This window comes from Dreissena polymorpha, chromosome 6 (genome assembly GCF_020536995.1).
Source record: "Dreissena polymorpha isolate Duluth1 chromosome 6, UMN_Dpol_1.0, whole genome shotgun sequence".
In the NCBI taxonomy this organism is placed as follows: Eukaryota; Metazoa; Mollusca; class Bivalvia; order Myida; family Dreissenidae; genus Dreissena; species Dreissena polymorpha.
In genome coordinates this window covers 5,775,032-5,792,875 of record NC_068360.1, presented here as the reverse complement: position 1 = coordinate 5,792,875, position 17,844 = coordinate 5,775,032, and the positions used below count along the sequence as shown (strand labels likewise).

General features: G+C 36.3%; 1 protein-coding gene across 1 annotated transcript in view; it reads right to left on the bottom strand.

Moving 5' to 3' along the window:
* LOC127834174 (arf-GAP domain and FG repeat-containing protein 1-like) overlaps positions 1-17,844 on the bottom strand; it is a 58,674-nt gene that overhangs the window by 14,074 nt on the left and 26,756 nt on the right. Inside the window, exons 6-11 of the mRNA XM_052359817.1 lie at positions 13,551-13,740; positions 12,251-12,319; positions 8,273-8,446; positions 6,552-6,728; positions 3,028-3,090; positions 684-722 (exon numbers count right to left, since the gene is read on the bottom strand). Of these exons, the coding sequence (XP_052215777.1) occupies positions 684-722; positions 3,028-3,090; positions 6,552-6,728; positions 8,273-8,446; positions 12,251-12,319; positions 13,551-13,740 (712 nt within the window). The remainder of the gene's footprint in view (positions 1-683; positions 723-3,027; positions 3,091-6,551; positions 6,729-8,272; positions 8,447-12,250; positions 12,320-13,550; positions 13,741-17,844) is intronic.

Genomic DNA, 17,844 nt, shown 5'->3' with positions numbered 1-17,844 from the left:
CAATTTCTGTATCTATATCGCTAGATAGTTCCCCCCCCCCCCAACCCTTATTGGACCCGTATCCAACATGTTAGGCATCTAAGTTTGCACATGTTTGTCCAATATTTCTCAGCACAAACTAGCACGTATCCTATCTGAACATTTGATATTTAGTTGACCTTGCTTTTTTAAGTTGTTTTCTTTTTTGAGTGTGATCAGATATCAAAATGATGTTTATGTATATTCAAGGTATTCATGCCCATATAAAAAATGATGAAAACACAGGGCCAAGTTCTACAAAGACACAAGTCTAGAAACAGAACTATTTTCAAACACATTTGAGCCTCACTCTAGGAAAACAGGGTTTAATGCATGTGTGTAAAGTGTTGCCCCAGATAAGCCAGAGCAGATGACACTTGAAGTGTTTATGGTAGTTTTACTAAAAGGGAAGTCTCTTCTCAGCAAAAATCCAGTGAAGCAGGCGGCCAGTGAAGTCTCTGATAAGCCTGTATGGACTGAACAGGCAAATCTGGGACAACACTTTATGCACATGCATTAAACCCTTTTTTTCTACAGCAAGGCTCATTTCCTTGTTATCATTTCAGATATTCCTCTACCCATGTTCAGTCAGGCTAAAGAGCTAGATAGTGTAAGATGACTCAGCCTAAAACATGCTGTTAGAGATTCCAGCATTTCAAGCATACCATTGGCCGATAAAAACGGGTTTCCTGGTGCACCAAGTCCTGTAAAATCATACAAGGATCAACGCCTGAAAACACCTCACTACGCTGTCAACAATACAATATCAACAATATCTACAACTCTCATAACAAACTATATTTCATATGGGACACACTCTGAAAAAAGAGGGCTTGATGCATTTGCGTAAAGTGTTGCCCAGATTAGTCTGTGCAGTTCACACATTCTGCTTTTATATTTTTCGTTTAAAAGAAGTCTCTTCTTAGCAAAAATCCAGTTTAGGCAGAAAAATTTGCCTCTGATTAGCCTGTGCAAACTGCACAGGCTAATCTAGGACAACACGCAACTCATATATTTAAAAGGAACATTCATCCCAATATGACTCCTGATGAAGGAATGGAGGAAATAGCTTTTTTACCACATTGCCTTTCTTTAACAACATTCACTGACAAACAAGAATCTTTTTTAATTCTAATAGTGGTACAACAGTAAAGTATAGTTGATTTATCATTTAATTACCTTACCTAAGACATTATGTACATGTAGAATGAATGAATATATATTTGAATTGTATTGTTTTAAAAGTCAACCATTTTCAAGACCATGGCTGACATTTTCTGATATTCCTTTGAGCTGCACCTACTTTCTTTCTCACCTGGCTCTGTCCATATCATTCCAACTTCTTTCCTTATCATTCCAAATTCTTTCCTTATCATTCCAAATTCTTTCCTCACCATTCAAATTCTTTCCTCATTATTACTAGCCCTTTCCTTATCATTCCTAGCCCTTTCCTTATCATTCCTATCCATTCCTTATCATTCCTCTCGCTTTCCTCATCATTCCTAGCCCTTTTCTAATCACTCCTCCTCACCCTTTCCTTATCATTCCTAGCCATTTCCTTATCATTCCTAGCCCTTTCCTGATCATTCCAAATTCTTTCCTTATCATTCCTAGCCATTTCCATTTAATTCCTAGCCATTTCCTTATCATTTTTAGACTTAACTTATCATTCCTAGCCCTTTTATTATCATTTTCTACCCATCTATAGTTTATGTGCTGCTATTGTTTCTGTGTTGCTATAGTTTCTGTGTAACTATAATTTCTATATTGCTTAAGTTTATGAGTTTCTGTTGTTTCTGTGTTGCTAACATTTCCATGCAGCTATAGTTGCTGTAGTTGTTGTGCTGCTTTTGTTTCTGTGTTTCTTTAGTTTGGATGCAGCTGTAGTTGCTATAGTTTTTGTGTTGCTCTTGTTTTTATGTTGCTATTGTTTTTGTGCTGCTATTGTTTCTGTGTTGCTATAATGTTTGTGCTTCTATAGTTTCTGTGTTGCAAAAGTTTCTGTGCTGCTATATTGCTGTTTTGATATTTTTCCTGTGCTGCTATAGTTTCTTTTTTCCTTTAGTTTCTGAATTGCTTTAGTTAGTGTGCTTCTATAGTTTCTGTGTTGCTATAATTTTTATGTTGCTATTGTTTCTGTGTGTTTATAGTTCCTGTGCTACCATTACTTCTGTGTTGCTATAAATGTAGTTTGCGGTGCTATTGCTTCTGTTTTGCAATAGTAACTGAGACGCTTGTTTTGGTGCTCCTATGTGCCTGTGAACGATCACTAAACCACAATGCTCAGCTTTGTACAATGTTACTTTTTGACATTAAGTCAACACCCATTACATTAAAATGAAGCATGGTAAAACCTTAATAATGTTTAAACATATACAACAGAATAATATGCTTTAAAATGTGCAACTGACTTGCATATTAGTCCTCTAATTTTTATTATAAAATTATATCACAAAGAAATTAAAATTTACATTCACCCACAAAATGACAATAATGACACATATGGTTTAACACTTTCAGTGCGGGAACCAAATTTTAAAGGCCTTTGCAAACAGTTTGGATCCAGATGAGACGCCACTGTGCAACATGGCGTCTCATCAGGATCCAAACTGTTTGCTATTCTGATAGTATTCTTTGAAAAAAAATTGAAGAAAATGCTAATTTTAGAAATTCAGCAGACGACATTTTTGCAGACGACAAATTTCCCAGCATGCAAAGGGTTAACCCTATCCTGCTCATACAAAGTGATAATTGCTATAAGCAACCAGCATAAAACGAAAACAGCTTGAGAGTCACTTGTAGTCTGTTCAGGGTTTTTGCAGTTTGCAACGTGTCAGTAATTTAGCGTTGCAAATAAAGACTAAAGACTATTGACTATTAAACTTGAAACTTGAATCTAATTAAGAAAGATCTTTAATATAATATGTTTAATAATTTTCTAAGAGACTACAAACATGGCAAATGTGCATCTAAGCTGTAAATGGTTGGGATTAAATAGGACCGACTCACCGTTTGATTGAGTGCTGACAGGTGCACCACCCCATGATGAACTTGAAGTGGATGTGGAGCCACCTACAGAGAATAATTTGTTTGAGATTTTTAGCCCTTTCAACAATATTACAACAATAATATAATGGCTGTTAATTAATGTACGCCGACAATGAATGTACAATTTACAAGAGCACCGCCTTGCGGGTGCAGACCGCTCATCTATTTTGTCTTTTTAAAGGTGATGGGACCTATCTCAATTTCAATCAAAAAGGAGGGAGAGGTGGAGTGGAGTATATAGTGTGAGGGTGTGGTCATTTATTACATTATCTTCCAAAAATGCAAAAAAATGCAAAAAAAAAAACATTTGGGGGGGGGGGGGAGTCTTGGGTGGAATGGTTGGACGGTATTTAAAAAATAAAATAATACAAAAAAATGTGTTTTTTAACCATGTTTAAAAAAAAAATTGATGTTTTTTAACCATGTTTCAAAAAAAAATTGGGGGTTGGGAGGTTGGGGGGTGTATAGTTTAAGGGTGTGGTGGTCATAAATTAGGTGATTTTTAAGAAAAAAAAACTTTTGAGGGGGATTCGGGGGGCGGGGGATGGTTTGGGTGGAGTCTATTGTGGCTTTAAGGTAATAGTTGTTTTGTCAAAGTATCAATCAAATCTAATCATAATGAAGAAGTTATGGCAATTTTAGCAAAATTTAATAATTTGACCTTGAGAGTCAAGGTTATTCAAAGGTCAAGGTAAAATTCAACTTGCCAGGTACAGTACCCTCATGATAGCATGAAAGTATTTGAAGTTTGAAAGCAATAGCCTTGATACTTTAGAAGTAAAGTGGATCTAAACACAAAATTTAACCATATATTCAAAGTTACTAAGTCAAAAAAGGGCCATAATTCCGTAAATATGACAACCAGAGTTATGCAACTTGTCTTTTACTGTCCCCTTATGATAGTTTGCGAGTGTTCCAAGTATGAAAGCAATATCTATGATACTTTAGGGGTAAAGTGGACCAAAACACAAAACTTAACCAAATTTTTAATTTTTTAAGTATAAAGGGCCCATAATTCCATCAAAATGCCAGTCAGAATTACATAACTTTGCCTGCACAGTCCCCTCATGATAGTTAGTAAGTGTTACAAGTATGAAAGCAATAGCTTTGATACTTAAGGAATAAAATGGACCTAAACACAAAACTTAACCAAAATTTTCAATTTTCTAAGTATAAAAGGGCACATAATTCTGTCAAAATGCATGCCAGAGTTATCTAACTTTGCCTGCCCAGTCCCCTCATGATAGTAAGTAAGTGTACCAAGTTTGAATGCAATAGCATTGATACTTTATGAGAAAAGTGGACATAAACGCAAAACTTAACCGGACGCCAGCACCGACGCCAAGGTGATAATAGCTCGTAATTTTTTTCCAAAAAATAAATGAGCTAAAAGTCATCATTATTTGTGGGACATTAATGTTCATCAATTTTGTGGGCTTACCATTCCACCAATGTAACACGGGGACATCAGAAAATGACAAAACTGATGCAATTTCCACATTTTTCCAAATTCAAAAACACACTAATTTTCATGTCCATGAACAAGTCTTTTTTCTTAAACCAAGAAATTGAATGCTTACACATATAAATGATTCTACGGTATTAAAAATACAAAAGTCTCAGCCTAGTATTATCTCACCTTTTTTTAAATATATTTGTCAAATATGTACATACAAAACTAAATTATTAAAGACATTTTATATATTCACTATCTCTACAATAGTATTTATGAATCTTCATGTAAACAACATAATTATTGAAGATATTGTTTATATTTACAATCTCTTTAATAGTATTTATGAATCTTCATGTAAAGAACATATCTATCAATGGTGTAACTTGATGGCTTGCACATTTTTAATAAACAGTATACAATATTAAGTAATTTCACAAAAGTTCCAATTATTCCCTCAGAAGTAACTCAAAAACATACACAGGTTCATTCGAGCAAATGTGTTTTTGTTTTTATTTACCGTAAAAAGTTGTGTATAAGGCGCACTTTTTTACCCCAAAATTTCATTTTAAAAACTTGATGCGCGTTATGCACAACTACAGCCATGCCAAGACATTTTTTCCGGTCAGTAACCCAGTTGCAGTAATTCGCATCATTCTGTTCCCCGGTGTTTTAAGTGTAACTATGTTAATAATATAGAGGATATTTGTTGGATCCGGTGGATTATCGATTTTAATTCACGAGTGATCATAGAAAATAATATTTTCACGAGTGGCGCAGCCACGAGTGAAAATATATGTTTTCTATGATCACGAGTGAATTAAAGTCGATAATCCACCGAATCCAACAAATTTTCTTTTTATTTAATGCATTTTTCACAGTGTATATACATTGTTCAAGAGTTTAACTAACGAATTTTGCTGGGATAATGACGTCATTTCGTCAAAAAAAATGACGTCATTTCACAGTAAACAATGAAAATTATCGATAATTCTCACTGATAATTTTCACTGTTTGAAACAGTGAAATTATCAGTTTTAATTCACTGATATTTCTCTATAAACCACCGGAAAGCATTAAATAAAGTGTTATATTTATGATCTGAATAAGATGGACAAACATTATAAAGTTAATAATTATTTTCTATCTTTTTCAGGTACGTACAGAACATTGAAATCAAATAAATTTGAAGAAGAGAATGAAAAACAAGGAAGCCATTTTTATTTAAATGTTATGGTTTTCCCACAATATTATACCCTACTGTACAAGGGTTACAAAATTTATTTGGGGGCACTTGTAGATTTTAAATCCAAACATTTATTTTTACGCATAATATGATTTAAAAAAAACACACATAAACTAGTTGTATCGTTATTGTCTTTAAAATAATTAATAATTGAAGCAATTGAACACGTAAGATCTGCAATGTAAATATAACGATTTTCAGTTAGCCTGCGGTACGGAATTTTTCCCCCGATTTTTTTGCTTCAAAAACCTTTTTTCCGATTTTTTAGCTTAAAAAAGTAGATGCGCATTATACATAAATGCCCGTTATACACAGCGTTTTACGGTATTGTGGAACAATTTCGTAACTATAAAATAAAGGTGTCATTTCAGTTACATCTCAGCGAAAAACAAGAAAACAATTCCAAACAAGCCACGCCCTTGAAAAACTAGGCTTAATGCAAGTGCATTAAGTGTCTTCCCAGATTAGCCTGTGCAATCCACACAGGCTAAATAAGGACAACACTTTTACCTAGACTTGATTTTCCTTTATAAGCAACTTCCTTTAAACAAACAATTTCATGAAAGGGATATTCATACCTGATTAGCCAAAGTGCACAGGCTAATCTAAAAACAAAATTTTGCAAGCATGCATAAAGCCAAGTTTTCCCATTAAGACTCAAATCGATTATATAGCCTATTAAGAACTAAAGAAAAAGAATGTTGGTAGTGGCAAGGAGGAAGTCAGATAAATAGATCTGACATTACAACCATGCAGAAAAATGTGCATAACATGAGACACATATACCTCCCCATCCACCAGAACTAGTTGAGCTTGCTGCTGGTTGGCTATTCCAGTTAATGCCCCCGCTACTAGAAGTGTTGTTACTTTCACCACCCCAGTTGATGCCACCAGTTGAGTTGCTAGAAGAGCTGTTCCAACTGATGCCCCCACCACCACTGGTGCTGAGTGTGGAACTCCAACCTGGAGAAAAGGGGAAAATAAAATACAAATAAACTTCATAGATATAAACAGAAAAGAAATTTGGTTTAACCTCTGGTAGTCTTTTACTAAGTGCAAGTGACCAAATATACCATCACACAAATACAATTTCATGACCCATTATCACTCAGCCAAATATTCCTAAAAATTCTTATTGACACACTATAATGTGGTTATGGCATATTAACAATGATAATAAGAGTCCCCATGTGTTTGACTTGCCATGTGGCTGTTCAAGGTAGGAATAGCTGTGCATCATCCTCTAAATTCCTTTCATATGTATACCAAGTTTTATTATTGCATCTTCAGAACTATTATGAAAAAACATCTAGTTTTTCAAATAGACAACGTAAATATAGAAAGACAGACTGACAGGCACACAATAACGGAGAAGGGTTGATTTATAGTCTTCCCATGAAACCAATCAGGGTGTAATTAGTTGTTTCAATAGCAATTCCATAGTTAGAAGCTTTAATATTAGCCAATATTAACATGTAAATAAGGGTTTAATTTCTTACTTTTATAACAGTTTCATATTTTAACTCAAATATATTGGTCAATATTTCCTTAGAATACGTAATTAAAGGGTTTAATTCTGATCACAAGCACCTAACCATTAGCTATGTGGATGAACAAGCTCTAAAGCTCTTTTGTACTTCCAATTAAAATATTTTGAAGGTGCAGATGAATGGATCCCTACTTCTTTGAAGTGGGCATTTTTTCCATTACCTATCTTATTCAATCTTTCCGAATCAGCATGATTCTATGACACAAATTTACAATTATTATTGCACCTGTGTGAAATACTTTGCAAAAAATCTGCCAATTTCAGACCTCATATCTACATGGATCAATAGAATGGGATAAATAGAGCAAATAGTGTAAAATTATTTACATTTGTCCTCATGACAAATTTTGTGTTTGTGTTTTTTTTTAGTTCTTGCGAAGATGAAATTCTGGATTTCTGAGTTTGGGGGAAAAGAAGAACATTTTGCTTTAGTCATTTTCCAATATGTTTATGTTTAATTCATGGAAATAAATGTGAAACGAATAAAACAGAACTAACAGTAAACCAGTGTTCCGCCCACCACTGCATGATAAATGAACGGCAGTTACCTGTTTGAGTGGATCGATCAACCAACAAAATCAAACAAAATTAATATTCTGTGAATAATAGTGATTTTACAGTATTTTTTCTCCTGTGTATTACACAGAGAAAACAAGAGCTGTCTTCAAAGGAAGATATATGCCCCAAAAGACGCTATTTTCGAAACCTAAACGCAGATTTTGAAACCTAAACGCGGGACCCTAAGTTCAAGGTCAAAAGGGGTCAACATTTTTGTGTTTATGGAAAGGCCTTGTCCATATACACATGCATACCAAATATGATGGTTACATCTGAAGCTACATAGAAGTTATGAGCATTTTTCAAAACCTTACCCCAAAAGAGTGACAGAAGGACAGACAGACCTTTGGGGGCATAAAAATCAGCCAACCTCATATCTATCAATACCATGCTATATTACCTGTCTTAATGCTGCTTTCCTCTGGAGTCTCAGACACACTGAATAGATCAGAAAGGTTCGAGTATTTGTCTCCCCCTGCCCCTGGGGCGTGTGGTGCAGACGATGGCGGCGGAGGAAACCCGTTAAACACTGCCTGAGAGCTTTGGGGAGCTGACCCTAGTGGCTGCAAGGGTGCTGGAAAAAAATATAAAGGAAAGTTTAAGGATTTGTTTATCAACTGATGTTGATAGCCACACATCTTCAGCAAACTATCACCCCCATATCACTTTTATATAACTTGTCAAGATAACACTCAGGCCAAAAAAATAAATAGGTCTGTTTCTGGTCTCCTTGGGGGGAAAAAACAGGGTAAGTAGGTAGGTTTTTGTGTGTGTTTTTCTTGTTGTTTTTTTGTTTTTCGGGTACCAGAAGGGAAAGCTACTAAAGCTTATAATAAGAAATACATGTATATATATGCTTTGTTTGCTTGATATTACATCTTATTTGGAGAAATATTATGTATGATATTTGCTTTGTTTGCTTTTTTCCTTATTTATTGCCAAATGTATTAATAAAATTTCATACTTTTATTTTTAAAAACTATTCGGTCATTTTGTCAAAAAATAACAGTATTAGCCAATGCAATAGCGGGAAAGCACAATATATACGAAATGAGAGCGGAAAGTTATGCAACATGAACATTTTTTTGTTAATTTGGCGACCCCAATACAAAGTTGAGGGTTGGCGCCCATTCAGGAGACACGGTCAGGGGACAGGAAACGGACCTATTTTTTGTGTGGCCTCAGTGCAGTATGCAGCCTTGGCACATTGGCTTATTTCTCTCACAGGTACACATGTACATGTATACACCTGGGTGAAGAGGAGCAAACATGGGATTATTTTTTGCTCAGAAACTTCCAGTGGTTAGAGTGCAGTACTATTTCAAACTTTTTAGCCACAGATGTTGGTGTGTTAGTCATGAATATCCCCACGCTTTTTGGAGAACAAGAGGCCAATGAGGGCCTGAATCGCTCTACTGCTATAAACACTGTGCAAGTTTGGAAAGAATAAGATGGAAACTGTGTACTTAATCACGAAAACAAGGAGAATTTTCTCAAATTCAAGGGGAGATTGTGTACTTATTCTCTGATACTGCTGATATTCAACGGGGTTAAGTCCTCATTGATATAAAGATACTGTGCAAATTTGGAAATAATTGGATGAAAACTGTCGAATTAAATGCGTAAACAAGCGGGATTTCAAAATTTTCTCATTTTCAAGGCAATGTCATTCTGGACTTATTGCTTCAATATTGCTTTTTAAAAAAAAGGGTTTGAGTCCTCATTGATACAAAGACACTGTGCAAGTTTGCCAAGAATTGGATAATAATTATGGACTTTATCACATAAAAAAACTGAATTTTCATTTTTTTCTCAAATTCAAGGGGAGATAATTCTGGACTTATAACTCCGATATTGCTCATTTTCAATAGGGTTTGACACATCTTTCAGATAAAGACACTGTGCAAGTTGGGAAATGATTGGATGAAAATTGTGGACTTTATTGCGTAAACAAGCCTTATTTCACAATTTTCTCAAATTCAAGGGGAGATAATTCTGGACTTTTTAGTCTGATGTTACCCATTTTCAATATGGTTCGAGTCCTGATTAATATAAAGACACTGAGCAAGTTTGAAAAGAATCGGATGAAAACTGTGGACTTTATCACGTAAACAAGAAAAAGTCTAACGCACGCACGGACGGGCGACGGTAACCACGCCATGACATAAGCTCTTCAGGCCTTTGGCCAGTAGAGCTAAAAAGTGGGGATATTGTGGTTATGTCCGTCTGTCCGTCCGTCCTGGCCACCTGCTCCTCCTACACTATTAGCACTAGAACCTTGAAACTTACACACATGGTAGCTTTGAGCATATGTGCGACTGTGAACTATTTGGAATTTTGTTCTGACCCCTGAGTCAAAAGTTATGGGGGTTGGGGTGGGGCCGGTTCAGAGATTTTTACTCATTTGTTTAGGTTATTTTACTATAATTTCTGTATTTCTACACCAATTGTCTTCAAATTGATACTGGACCTCTCTTACGACAATACGGTAAATCTCAACTATGCATGGCCCCATTACCAACCCTGGGGCGCCCCTGGGTCAAACATGCGGCGAAGGGATACGCGTTGGCCTCTGCCGTGCCATTTCTAGTTTCATGCGTCATAATGAAACTATGCCTGACACTTTTTAACCCTTTCTCACATGGATAAATATTAACCTGAGTTTATTGTTTCCCCCAAAAATGTATATAAACCTGACCATATTGTTTACAACATACATGTGACAAGACTTATCACACGTCCATTATCCATGAAAAACCCATTCATAATCACCAATTCCATTTTAAAAAGCTATAGTAAAGTCTGGCAAATAATTACAATTAAAGTGTTCAAGAATTTAATAAAAAAAACATAACTTTTTTTGAAAGTATCAAACACATCTTTTAATATGTAACAATATATAAAGATTTGTCCAATAAGGACAAGGGTATTCCCAATGTAAAAGAATAAATCACCTGACATAATGTTCACACATCATGCACTATTCATACTCTATTATAAAGAAAGAATATTATAAACAAATAAAAATCATTAATATATCATTAATATTTTGTAAGTTCAAAAAGAAGTCTCAAAACATTATTATTTTGTAAAAAACAGAAGGTGAAAGAAAACTCCAAAAAGTTTACACAAACTTATAGTAGCTAGTATACATTAAGAGTATTATTATATCTTCCTTACAAATAAGAACCATCACCATACTGGTATTCAGAATTAAGTTAAATTAAAGGGGCCTTTTCACAGATTTTGGCATTTTTTAACTTATTCATTAAATGCTTTATATCGATAAATGTAAACATTGAATCGTAAAAGCTCCAGTAAAAAATCAAGAATAAAATTAAAAAAAGGAAAAGAACATTGCCCGGACCAGGTTTCGAACCAGTGACCCCTGGAGTCCTGCCAGTGTCCTGAAGTAAAAACGCTTTATCCTACTGAGCTATTCCGCCGTGTACACATACTGAATGTATTTTATACCTTATATAAGCAATCTTCGTAGTTTCACAAAATTTAACGACAAAAACAGAACTCTCCAAATTATTCAATCGTTTTGCGTTGCAACGCTTTATAATTTTTAGGTTTTAAAATCGTCAAAAGATGCATATAATGGCTATATTAGACCATGGTAAATGTTCAGTATTACTGTTTCCTCGAAAATATCATATCTAAAACGAAAATTTGCGAATCTGAAACAACTTTTTTCAATTTTGTCAATTTACCAAAGCGTGAAAAGATCCCTTTAATGTCTTATCATTTTGTTCAAGGAACAGCCTCCAATCTCCTATGTAACATTTATTCATACAAAAACAATAATATAACAAGCAAATGCATTAGTGTATGGCTAGTTTTTTAAGTAAAGCAATCCTCCAAATTGATATATATACACCCATGAAGTTTCATGTTTAAATCTTGTTTTGTATCTGAAGTACATGAATAGCCCTGAAATCGTACAAAAACCACAAAGGACAATAACTCTTATTTAAGAAAGTAGATGGTGGTGTTTTTTGTGCATGGCACTTCTCCTCATTCTCCTCATAACACATCAATGAGGACTCATATTGAAGTCTTGTTTGGCATCTGGATATAGCCCTGAAAAGTTCCATCATACAAAACAATCAAAGGGCAACAACTCTTATTTAAGCAAGTGTAAGGTTATGGTTCTTGTACATTGCACTTCTCCTCATTGATATCTTTACACAGTGAAGTTTCATGTTGATATCTTATATAGTTTCTGAGATATGGGCCACCCTGAAAAGTTTTGTGACAGGCGTATGGACTGACGGACAGAATGACGGACTGAATGACGGACGATCGCCAATTCTATATCCCTCCGCCTTGGCCGAGGATAACAACATCCCTAACACATCACTGCTCCACTTACTGCTCTGATGAAATGTTGCAGGCTGCGAGCTTACACTTCCTCCAAAACTGCCAAAGTCTGCAAAGCCTCCTGCAACCAGCAGAAACTGTTTTATCCATTTACCACTCGGATACGTATTTTGACACTTTTGTAGTCCCTTTAAAAAGTAAAGTCTTTTCCTAATAGATTCAAATTTTAAAGGCTCAATTTCCAACCCTTAGACACTGATGAGCAGCAAACAACATAAAACCTGAACAAACTGCGAGTTACTCGCATGCTGTTCTGGTTTTATGCTGGTTGCATATTGCATATAGCCATTTTCACTTTGCTCCTAAGTGGGAAAGGGTTATCAAGGAATGTTATGTTACATAATAATGTACATCAACACGATGTTTGGCCTACATGTCTTCAGGCCTCCATACTTGTACCTCTGGAAAAACTATGTTCAAACTAGCATTCCTCCAGTGTGACCATTTTCAAGTGCACAATTTCCCAGTGTAACTACATTTTAGCCCACCTCCATTATGACTTTAACCTTCCTCAAGTACGACTGTACTAACGCCTACATTCATACAGTATGACTATGTTCAAACCCACATAACCCCCAGTTTTCAAGCTAAAATTCTCCCTATATTACTTGTATCCCATACCACTTGTATGACTGTTACCTACATCCAGTGTGCCTATGTTGAAGCCTTAATTCTTCTAGTAGTACTTTGTTTAAATCGCTACATGTATCTATCCCATACAATGATTAATAAGCAAATTCATTGAATTGATATCCCCCACCAATATGCTTCTGGACACAAAAGTGTAATATTTGACACTCTGCTAAAAAAGCATTATTTTAAGATACAAAGGGACATTACTCCGTTATTCACAGATGGTGTACAATGCCATTTGGCATGTATCATCCTCTTATCCATATATATACTCATACCAAGTTTCAAAGAAATCCGCCAAAGCACTTCCAAGATATGGCTCCAGACACAAAAGTGCCGGATGGACGGAAAGACGGACAAACGGATGGACGGACAACGCCAAAACAATATCCCTCCTCCTATGACAGGGGAAAAAAATTCTACCACTTGTACGACTACATGTATAACCTACCTGAGGTAACGGTGGCGTAGTGGGTATGGTGTGCACTTAGTGACTGGGAGGTCATGGTTTCCACTCACTGAGGGAGCGTTCTTAAAATCTCCCCAAAAGAAACCAAGTACTAATTCTATTCAGGAAACAGACTCGAGTGTTTTTCAATAAGCCTTAGGCTGTCGATGCAAGATAAAATAAAGAGGTTGAAACTATGAATATAACCCACCAGTGTTGTGGCTATGTGCTGCACTTGCTGTGGTGCTGCCGAAGGGGTCGCCCCCCAGGTCTCCCAGGAGGTCGAGGGCATTGGAGCCCGTAGAATGGGTGGACTGCAGACTGGCAGTGCCAGGGCTCTGGGGCGTGGACCCAAATGATGGCACAGAGGTCATGGCAGGCTTGCTCACTGGGGGCTTCACCTGTACACAGTCAACAGCGCTGGGTCAATTTAGGTTAACAGCGAATGTTCAAAGCTAAGTCTGAATTTTTTACTCAATTTTTAATACTGATTTCAAAGAACAGAGGTCATGGCAGGAGTGCTGATTGAGGGGAATAACGTTTACACACTAGCGCTTTGTTCTAGAAAAACTGAGCTTAAAGCCTGTGTTTAACATGTGTCATCCCAGATCAGCCTCACATGTACAGTCAACACAGGCCTATCAAGGATGACACTAAACTGGAGTTTTGCAAAGAAGATACTTCCCTAAAGGGAAAATACCAATAAAAGGGAAAAAACTAATAAAAGGGAAAATACCCATAAAAGGGAATATACCATAAAAGGGAAAATACCAATAAAAGGGAAAATACCAATAAAAGGGAAAATACCAATAAAAGGGAAAATACCAATAAAAGGCAAAATACCAATAAAAGGAAAAATACCAATAAAAGGGAAAATACAAATAAAAGGCAAAATACATATAAAAGGCAAAACACCAATAAAAGGGAAAATACCATACCAGCGGAAGGAAACATCCATGATAAGCCTGTACGGCATGCACAGATTTATCTGGTGCAACACTTTATGAACAAGTTTTTCCATAACACAACTTGGTCAACAGGGCTAGGTCAGAAAACAGCAAGATGTACAATCGTCTGAATTTATGACTAAATTTGGAATACTGATAAAGTACTGAAAATGTTTATAGTCAAAATTACAATTTGAACACAGGATTCTAAATCGGCAAGGTTTCATTCCCATGACAAACAACACAGTCACAACCAGTTGACATCCTTAACAAATTGCTGTTAACAACCATTATCTCCAATGGTCAAACACTTTGACTATATTTGAATAAGGTTGCAGCTAACAATTTTCCATACTTATGAAACCTTTATGTAGCTTTCTTAACATTAATTTGATTATGCTTTAAAGGATTTTTAGTCTATAGAGCAATTATGAAATAGGGACTTTTACAGAAATGTTGTACACAACTGTTCATATTACTAACACATCTGTGTTTAAGTTATATATTTCTTTTAAGACTATAAGATTTTATTATGGGAGTATAATTATTAATGTTACAAACAGAATATTGGTTTCATATTCTCTGGGTGTTTAAGACAGAAGATGAATTAATACTTTTGAAAACTGAATTGTGGCTATGTAATTAAATTTACAAATGAGACAAATGAGACTAACTTGAAATAATAGACAGTTTTAAATTGTGCAGTGCTTGCATATTTTTGGTGTGTATGGAGTAGGGGAGGTAATAATTATGATCTAAATGATTTTCACAGAAAGCAGGACTTTCACCAGGCAAAAGGAATCAAGGGTCTTCAATCAATTGCAAGAGGTATTTGACAATTCTATTTGTTCTGATTTCATGAACACAGAGAAGTATCTTTTCATTGATAATAAATAAAGTATTCAATCTGACAGGGCTTTTTTTTATGACACAAAATGAAAGTTAAATCTTTTAAATAATCATTACTCAATTACACACATGAAATTTATACTTAAACTCATTTTTATTGGGTTGATATTAATTTTTTACAGATTTCATGGGGTGACATATTAACAATTTTAACACAAACAAAAAGCAAAATGGGTGATCAATGATTTAAACACAAACACATAACAAGAGCACCCCATAACGGGTGCCAAGCTCGGCTGTGAAAGCTTGTCAGAATTATTTTTTTTAGAGGTCAAAGTGGCCTTGACCTTTGACCTAGTGACCCAAAATGGGTGTGGCATGTAGAACTCATCAAGGTGCATCAACATATGAAGTTTCAAAGTTGTAGGTGGAAGCACTTTGATTTTAGAGCCAATGTAAAGGTTTTAGCATGACGCCGGCAGACGGCGGTCGACGAGCAGGCTATGACAATACCTTGAGTTTTTTCCCAAAACAGCCTCGCTAAAAATGACAGACAAAAATTGCTCTTTTTTTTCAAAAATCAGAAATCCGCAAATTGATGGGTCAACAAAAAAATCATTTTTTTAACCACGAAAAGTAATCTCAAATTCATTACTAGAAATGGCGCGGCAGAGGCCGACGCATATCCCCACGCCGCATGTTTGACCCAGGGTCGACCAAGGGTTGGTAATGGGGCCATGCATAGTTGAGATTGACCATATTGTCATAAGAGAAGTTCAGTATCAATAAGAAGTGAATCGGTGTAGAAATGAAGAAGTTAAGTAAAAGGCAATTTTGGGTGGGTGTGGCCTATGTGGGCGGGGCACCCCAGGGTTGGTAATGGGGCTATGCATAGTTGAGAATTACCGTATTGTCATAAGAATAGTTCAGTATCAATTAGAAGTCAATCGGTGTAGAAATGAAGAAATTATAGTAAAAGGCAATTTTGTGTCGGTGTGGCCAATTTGGGCGGGCTGCCCCAGGGTTGGTTATTGGGCCATGCATAGTTGAGATCGACCGTATTGTCATAAGAAAAGTTCAGTATCAATTAGAAGTGAATCGGTGTAGAAATGAAGAAGTTATAGTAAAAGGCAATTTTGGGTGGGTGTGGCCTATGTGGGTGGGGCGCCTCAGGGTTGGTTATGGGGCCATGCATAGTTGAGATTGACTGTATTGTCATGCATAGTTGAGATTGACCGTTTTGTCATAAGAGAATTTCAGTATCAATTTTAAGTGAATAGGTGTAAAAATGAAGAAATTAAAGTAAAAGGCAATTTTGGGTGGGTGTGGTCTATGTGGGCTGTGTGCCTCAGGGTAACAATGGTAATGGGGCCATGCATAGTTGAGATTGACCGCATTGTCATAAGAGAGGTTCAGTATCAATTTGAAGTAAATTGGTGCAGAAATCAAGAAGTTAATGTAAAATAACATAAAAAATGAGTGAAAATCTCTGACTCGGCCCCGCCCCAAACCCAACTAGAAATGGCGCGGCAGAGGCCGACGCGTATCCCTACGCCGAATGTTTGACCTAGGTGTGCCCCAGGGTTGGTAATGGGGCCATGCATAGCTGAGATTGACCGTATTGTCATAAGAGAAGTTCATCATCAATTAGAAGTGAATTGGTGTAGAAATGAAGAAGTTATAGTAAAAGGCAATTTTGGGTGGGTGTGACATATGTGGGCAGGGCGCCCCAGGGTTGGTAATTGTGCCATGCATAGTTGAGATTGACTGTATTGTCATAAGAGAAGTTCAATATCAATTTGAAGTGAATCGGTGTAGAAATGAAGAAATTATAGTAAAGGCAATTTTGGGTGGGTGTGGTCTATGTGGGCGGGGCCCCAGGGTTGGTTATGGGGCCATGCATAGTTGAGATTGACCCTAATGTTATAAGAGAAGTTCAGTATCAATTTGAAGTGAATCCGTGTTGAAATGAAAAAATTATAGTAAATGGAATTTTTTGGTGGGTGTGGCCTATGTGGGCGGGGCGCCCCAGGGTTGGGATTGGGGCCATGCATGGTTGAGATTGACTGTATTGTCATAAGAGAGGTCCAGTATCAATTTGAAGTGAATCGGTGTAGAAATAAAGAAGTAAATGTAAAATAACCTAAAAAAATGAGTGATAATTTCTGACGCGGCCCCACCCCAACCGCTATAACTTTTGACCCAGGGGTCAGATCAAAATTCCAAATAGTGCAGGGTCGCACATATGCTCATAGCTACCATGTGTGTTAGTTTCAAGGTTCTAGTGCTTTTAGTGTAGGAGTTGATAGTGGCCAGGACGGACGGACAGACAGACAGACAGACAGACGGACGGACGGCGGAGATAACCACAATATCCCCACCTTTTTTTCAAAAAGCGTGGGGATAATAACTTTTGACTCAGGGTTCAGATCAAAATTCCAAATAGTGCAGGGTCGCACATATGCTCATAGCTACCATGTGTGTAAGTTTCAAGGTTCTGGTGCTTATAGTGTAAGAGGAGATAGTGGCCAGCACGGACAGACAGACGCACCGACAGACGGAAGGCGGAGGTAACCACAATATCCCCACGCTTTCAAAAATTAACATATTGTGTCAACCTTTATTTGATTGAAACTAATTAGTGAGTAAAATGGGTAAGCGTTGTTTTTAGTGAAATGTTAGTTGTTAATTCCCACAGTTTATTGGTGA